Source organism: Thalia democratica, unplaced genomic scaffold (assembly GCF_965202585.1).
Source record: "Thalia democratica unplaced genomic scaffold, ktThaDemo2.hap1.1 HAP1_SCAFFOLD_892, whole genome shotgun sequence".
NCBI classification, from domain to species: Eukaryota; Metazoa; Chordata; class Thaliacea; order Salpida; family Salpidae; genus Thalia; species Thalia democratica.
The window spans coordinates 1-8,084 of NW_028139840.1; the positions used below are offsets into that span (position 1 = coordinate 1).

Sequence of the window (8,084 nt, forward strand, 5' to 3'; positions counted from 1 at the left end):
TTGGAGAGGTTTTTAGTTTGTTTATATATAACAAAATTGAATTAAGTTTTTTGTTAAAAAACACTAAGATCAATTTTGAGAGGTTTTTAAGTGGAAACTAAGTTGATATTTAGACTATTAGTTTTATGATCTGTAAGAAAAGCGCACTTTAGAGTGATGAACGATGGTAACTTTTTTGAAATTTTGTATGGTTTATGTAATTAAACGCGGTAAGAAATTTGTAACCAATTTTTAACTGTTTTTTAATTAGATAAACATAAAAGTTAAGTTTTTTATGATTAGTCGAATAACACAACAGCATAAATATGGTGTACGATGTCGTCTTAATTAACACGGTCTATTTTTAATCATCATAACACGATTAAACGGGTAAAGAAATTTATAAAAAAAATTAAGTAGCTGTTTATTTAATTCATTAAAACTTAAACATTAACTTAATTTACTTAAAACATTAAAACTTAAATACCTCAGTTTCCTCCACGCCGATTTCGCGGTGGCTACCATCCTGATATCTTTTTGTTGTGTATTGGGTGTGGTCAGCCCCACGCAACTGGTTGTCATGGCAACTTTGGAGGTGGTGTTTTACAACATTGGTGTCTACGTTTGTCTTGAAGGATTGCAAGTTAGTATTTAAAAAATTATTGTTTAATATATATGAAAAATATGTTTCAAAAGAAACAATAAAGCTTTTTTTTAAACTTGTTTTTATTAGTTTAAGTAGTTTTGATAATGCCCTTAGTAAGCTAGTAAATTAATGCCTGTAAAAACAGACATAACAGCTAATACACCAGGACAATTTAAGAAAATTAAATATTGTTTATATAAAGAATCAATGTAGCATTAAAAAAATAAACTTTCTTAAAAAAAATACTGTAATAAATTCTTAACGAAGAACCACATAAATCACTAATCCAATATAATTAAATAGAATATCTAACGAGATTTATCAAAATTTAAAGCAGAACCACATTTTTATTAACTGAACATTTGTTTCTTATGATGCTTAACCAAACACTTTTGACAGATGCAAGGCTTAGTTTTATATTTACGTCGAACTTTTGAAAAGTTTTAAAGTTATACATAGAGGTTTTCTCCACCCTGTTTGAAAAGCTACAAAACTAAATACTAACATGTTTAAAACTTTGTTTCATACTTATAACACATGACGATTATATCTATATTAATATTAATATTTAGCCGACTAGTGTAAAACTTTATTAGCTCACCGATGTAGGAGGCACAATTGTCATTCACATATTCGCTTGCTACTTCGGACTCGCTGTTTCATTTGTGTTAAGCAAATTCGCTCCTTCTACCAATGAAAAGGAAGGATCTTCCTACCAGTCTGATCTCTTCGCTATGATTGGTTCGTTTTTTTTTCATTATGGGAAATGTTATGATTCACTTTTTTTTAAGCTAAATAATTCAAAATACCATGTAAAAATGTAAATTAAATTAATAAAAAACAAATATAAAGACATGCAGGGTGCAATAGATGTAATATGCAGCTAAAGATACTATTATTCTGATTGTATTTGTACAAAACTTAAAAAATATAATTATAAACATCTTTACAAGCTGTATACTTCTTTTCAATTTAAACCTGTAGTTATGTAACTTTTATTTTAACTTGTTTTTTATATTTTGTAATATCTAATATCTTACAGATCAAGCAAAAAAATTAAAAAGTATTTAATATAAAACTCAATAACTTTGTACTAAAGTTTCGAAGAGTTTACGCATTAGATCAAAACTATGCTTAAATTTATAGACGTATTTTTAAAAAATTTTTTGTAGCAAACTAAAACATATCTATTTAATTTTAATGATACAATTCTAGGATCACTGTTTTTGTGGTTGTTTTGGCCGAGTTTCAACGCGGGACCTGCCACCGGGGCGGACAGACAAAGGGCCATAATCAACACGATAATGTCCATGTCAGCATGCACTACTAGCACTTTTGCACTGTCGGCTGTTTTGAACAAAGACAACAAGTTCGACATGGTTAGTGACGTCATAATTGCAGGATTTCTAGTTTTTAATTCTTAAACTTAGTTAGCTATGTTACCTGGTTGGTAGAGTTATAAAAACTACAAGCAATACAAAGTGGTTAGTTATATTTTCGGTAATTACCATGTAATTTATCTACGTTGAGCGCTATGAATAAAATTAATTGTATCATATACTTTACATGTATGATATATTTAACAAACTAACGTCACGTTGACAGCAGTGCTTGTGTGAACAACAAGTTTGATAGATTAGTTGTAATTACTAATCTTACTAACAAAGCTTATGTACACATGTTATTAGTGCAATTTAAGCCCGTTTACTTTATCTTCAGTACTTAGTTTTATGCAATTAGGTAGTTGGTAGAAAAAAAACAATTAGTTATATATATATATTTCATATTTAAAAGAAAGGTTTTTTATGTTTCTTTTTTCTGAGCGCTTAATTGCATCACTGAAAACTTCGAGAAAATAGTTAAAAATATATTTTCGAAGTGTGTGTTTTACATTTTCAGGAGTTTAATTCATCATTTTGTCATAGTAAACTAGATCTTGAACATCGTTTAAAAGTTCTGTGGGGTATTTTTAAAAGTTTATAACACCTAACATACTTTTCAATATAAATAAATATTCAAATGATATTAATTTAAAATTTACACTTGGTGAAAATTACAACAAAGCAAAATTGTTTGATTTCCGTTGAAGTCTAATCAATAATTTTTATGTTTGATTTTTTAATAAATTGTTGAAAAAAAATGTTGCTTGAATACTTTTAAAATAAATAACATTAGTATAAGAAACACAATCAAGCATTATTATATAATAGAAAAGATACGTATTGTCATAAACTTGATGTTTAATGCATCGTGATGCTAGTTTTATACTGCTAAAAAATTTCAATAAAAGAAAATGAAATATTTCAATATAAAGTTGTTTTATAAAAAACACACTTACATTCCGATAAATGACTTTGTGCTAATCAAAATTGTAGCAATTGTTGTTTGTTCAGCTAAAGGCATAGCTCCGTTAAAAAATATGACGTTCAAAAATCAATTAACGCGAATGTTCAAAGCAAAAGTAATAACAGAATGGTCATTAAAAGAATTCATAATGGAGTTAAGCACTCTTTGTTTTGTAAGCTAAAAACGTAGTACACTTGAATTCTTATGAAATTAAAAAAAGAACTTCTTTTAATCACAAGAAAAAGTAATTTTAGAACGCTTATTTATTAATTGTAGCGACAAACTTTATTTTCATACACGCTATTTTATTTGATCACTTGCATAGAATTTTTCTGTTGCACATTTAAATAATATTCAACTATAATCCTTTAAAAGCGTATAAGTCGTTAAATTAGATATTCTAAAAATTTTGATTATTCGAATATCGCTTAAACTTAGAAAATTAATAGTTTGATACATAAGTTTCCGGATAATTTTAAGTTTTTTATATACTACACAACAGTAAGGTATTGTCAATGTTAAAAACTTTAAAAACTGTGAAAAAAAACTTTGAGTAAAATACATATATAAATCGTTTTTTAATTTATATTTTATAGTAGTTTAATAATAAAAAACAAAAGTATTCGCACGTAAAAAGCATAAAACAGTTTGTAAAGTAGTTCGACAGATATGACAACAGCACTAGAACTTTTTCAAATAAAAATAGTTGTTAATAAAAATCAAACATAGAAATTTAAATGGTTATCATAAATAAAAAAAAGTTAAGTTTTCTTTTAATGAATTAGTTTATATTTTTCATCTATAACTAATGTACTACTATTACTTAATAAAAATGTGAGTAATTGCAAACTATATAATCTAAAAAAAACTCTAATCAATTTTCACTTGAAAATTGTATATAAAACCGTTTTATTAACTATTTGTTAATTATTTATAAAAAAATTTTTTTTTGGATATTTTAAACTTATAACTAATCTTTCAAAGCTCATTTTATTTCGTTTTAAAGAGTCTTGATATGATTTTTTTTTCTTTATCAAAATGAGTAAGTCATTGTTATTTTATTGGTTTTTTATTCACTGAAGTCTTAGCAATTAGTGTTATGCAAAAATTAAAAAAAATATTAAAACCTTGCGGCGGGTTTTAAGTATCAGATGGTGTAATCAATGCGGTCAAGTAGGTCAAGCTTTCTTTTAATCCATAAAAACAATCACGCCAAATTCATCATAAATAAACTATTTAAAAAACTGTTTGCAAAACCCAGTATTAGCACATGTTTATTGTACTTTAACACCTAATAAAATGATAAAAATGTTTTTACCTTTGAAAAATTTATAACAGGCTTAGCAAGCGGTGTGATTGAAATAGCAGATTGTATAATTAACGAAGTCGACCAATTTAATTTTACATTCTGGTAAACTACACTTTTTGCAAACTAGAACATTCAAAAGATTATAATACTTTCAAATTTCTTACAGGTTCACGTACAAAACGCAGCACTGGCAGGTGGTGTTATAATGGGGGCAAACGCAGATTTTCTCGTTCAACCGTACATTGCACTTATAATGGGGGCAGTTGCCGGTATTGTTTCTACGCTCGGATACTACTATGTTCAGGTAAATAAAATAAACTTAATAATTTCAAAATAATAAGCAAACAGTTCAATATTCTTTAAAGTATATAAAACAAACTAAAAGTTTTTAATACAAAGTTAATATTTTTAATTTTCTTGAAAAGTTGGCAATTTTTTTGCCACCGAATTATATTGCTTTGAAAAGTTCGTGAATAGAAATATTTAAATTGCAAAAAAATATTTAAATAACCTCTTTACATTCCAGTAAATTGAGCATTCTTTTTCAGTTAAGGCAAATAACTATATACTACAAAGTTCAATAGTAATATACTTTAATAACTACTACAAAAATGTATTAGTTATTTATAATAAATCACCTTTTAAATTTGTTTTTACATTTATAAAAAGTATTTCGATTAAGCAACTAATGCTGATATCAAAAAAAAAAGTAGAACATTTTTGTCTTTTGTAGACGATATTTTTTTACTTATAGCTTTTGATCTCAAAAATAAACATAAGTCATAGAAGTAGATTACTTTAAATATAATTTTTAATTAAGTTCTGTTTTTCTCTGCAATGGTTGATACAGAATATAAAATAATTTTGTACAAGTTAAACAAAAAACTACGCGATAAAAGTTAAAAATAAAGCACCATGGTACATCTAAAGTTAATTTTTTTGTGTTACAATTACAAATCTGTAATTACAAATCTTAGTTGTTTTGTTCAACATTCAAGATATCCTTAAAGCAACATACTTAAAAGTCTAAGTACTATAAAGTATAACATTTGTACTTGATTACATAAAACAAATGTTACATCAAAACATATGTTCAGCACCCATCAGCATTAAAAGCTTTGTTTTTTTTTGCATTAGTAGCTACTAAACACCTATAAGTTTAAGATTCAAAGCAACTAAGCAGTAACTATTTTACAGCCACTTCTTCAGAAGAAGATAGGTCTCCACGACACTTGCGGAGTGCACAATCTTCACGGGATGCCCGGAATCTTAGGAGCATGCATTAGTGCAATACTCGCATCTCTCGCCACTAAAGAACAATACAAAGATAGGTAGGTTGAATTAAGTTAAATAGGTTGAAGTTTATTTAACAAATGTATTTTACGCTATACAAACTTACAGTTAGTGTTTATTTCTGATTTAGTACCATTGAAACAAACTAAATAATTTTTTTTTTGGTGTTTTTTTAGTTTTTACTCAAGTTTAACTTGGAAGATGCTAAACATAAAAACGAAACATGTTATTTAGTCACGTTTAAATTTCAGCTACGAAATACTGATCAAACGCGAGGATCAAGCCGCGTTCCAAATCTACTCGCTGGTAGTCTGCATAGCACTCTCCCTAGTGACAGGAGCAATAACCGGATTGATCATGTCACTTCCGCTGTTCGACAGAATGAATCATGACGAATTGTACGAAGACCAAGTGTTTTGGAAGGTAAATAGTTCGGAATACGTAAAAGTAAATTGCATTTAGAATTGACAAGTTAACGTTTTCTTTTAAACTTTAATTAAGACTGATTTGTTTTACCGTTAGGTGTCAGTTTAGAGAAAAACAGAAATTAATAATTTTACCTTTACCTTAAGAATGAACTTTTAATACAGCTATTAAGTGCGTACTAAACAGGAAGTACGTACCTAAGTAGTACAAGTCTAAATAATAAATTGCACTTCGACTTTAAAATGTTTGGTTTTATTCTCTGGTAAGTATACTTTATTATGGTTGTTAAACTTTTTTTTCAATACAATTAGTTCGGTTCAAATTTAGAAGTTACGTATGTTTTAGCTGTTTGATAGGATTTTCTAAAGTAATGATTTTTTTTTATTTGCGTACATAAAATGCTAATAAATGCAGAAGTTAGGTAAGAACTGTAAAAAAAAAACTGTACAATTCAAAGGTGCATTTTATATTATAAAGCTTACTTTCTTGTGACCAGTTTCCGCTATATTTCATATAAAGGCTCAGTATTTAAACAAATAAAAATCTTAAAAATTATAAAGCGTTTTTTTTCTTCACACGGTTCTTTTTTGTAGAAGTAAGTAGAAGTAATGATGCAGCAGGGTTTTTAACTGTAGTAGTACGGGAGTGTAATATAGTAGTATTACTAATTAGTATAATGTTATTGGTAGACCTTATAAGAATTCTATCATCAGATTTAACAAGCGTTTTTATTTTGTTAACTAAACTGAACTCATAGACCTGTACAAGGATGTCTTGTAAGCCTCTGAAAAAATTTATGACGTTCTGTTATTGCTTTAGAGTTTTTACATGAACAAATGAAATTAAACCTTATACATCATCTTTAAGTTAATAAATTAAGCTAGCGTATCTATAAAACTTTAGCAAAAATTGCATAATAATACTCAATATAAATAAAAAAAAAACAGTTAAAGATCGATTTGTAACAAAGTCACAACTTGTTTTATTTCGCAAAAATATACAACGAGTACTTTTTAATATGGTTAACAAATTTTGCAAGTAAAAGCTTACACAAAATGAGTTAGACGCATAAGATAAGTTCAGCCGAAGTGTTACGCTAAACTAAGTCATCTGTTTATTGTTTTTTTTTTCGGATTCTTATTCAAATTATCTATTAATTTAATCACCTCAATAGCACCAACTAATGGTAAATCTTGAAATTATGTTTTAAGTATCACAATGCAAAAATCAAAAGTTTATCGACTTGACTTTGTTTTTATTTATAAAGTTTTTTTTGTTAAAATACCGTAGTATAATAAATATCTGAAAATTTAGTTTTAATCTATCGTTGAAAATGTAAACAGTTGCAAATATAGCAAAAAGCTTAAACTAAATTTAATGATTGAAACAGACGTAACACTAATGAAAATAATCTATATTTTATCTTTAAATATGACAACTTAACTTAATCTGTTTAAAATTTGTAAATCAAAAATACACAATTTTATTAAAATAATTTCTAATGTTTTACAAGTTTTTTGTTACAGTGCGAAGAAAATGATGACATTGATGAAAACAAAACAGAACTTCAATCGATGGCTTGAAAATCTTGGATGATTTTAATTTTTTTTTTTTATAAGGTTTTAGCTAAATTTAAACAGTATGCTGTATTTTGTCTATCTCTGTTTAATATAAAGTAGAACGAATTACTAATATTGCTTTTATTAAGTTACAACTTACTTTGAATTCTTTTAATCTTGCAAAATAGACCGTTGTGTTTTCAGAAACATTTTTATTTGTTATTAGAAGTGTATTTTTAAAAAACTATAATTAACTTATTGTTTCTAATATACGTAATTGAGAAACTATAATTTTAGAATAAAAAATCACTTACTTTTTAATGATTAAGAAAGCACTAACTAAACATAAAACTATAATTTGATATTAAAAAATTACCTTGCTATACTATAAATAGTTTTGAAAAATTCAAATAAAAACTTTAAAAATTCTTATAGAAACTTTTAAAAGGATAGCAAATAAATAAAAACTTATTCGGAATTGTAATAAAGACGGAATTAAGTTATAACAAACTAAAGATATATTACA

At 26.4% G+C, this 8,084-nt stretch overlaps 1 protein-coding gene across 1 annotated transcript; it reads left to right on the plus strand.

Moving 5' to 3' along the window:
• Positions 1-471: 471 nt before the first annotated feature.
• LOC145847346 (ammonium transporter Rh type B-like) lies at positions 472-7,582 on the plus strand (the record flags this gene model as incomplete). Its single annotated transcript, XM_082953578.1, has 7 exons — positions 472-622; positions 1,222-1,366; positions 1,841-2,004; positions 4,447-4,584; positions 5,478-5,611; positions 5,825-5,996; positions 7,526-7,582. Coding segments are annotated over 7 exons (961 nt in total), but the record flags the coding sequence as incomplete, so codon positions are not given.
• Between the last annotated feature and the right edge of the window lie 502 nt (positions 7,583-8,084).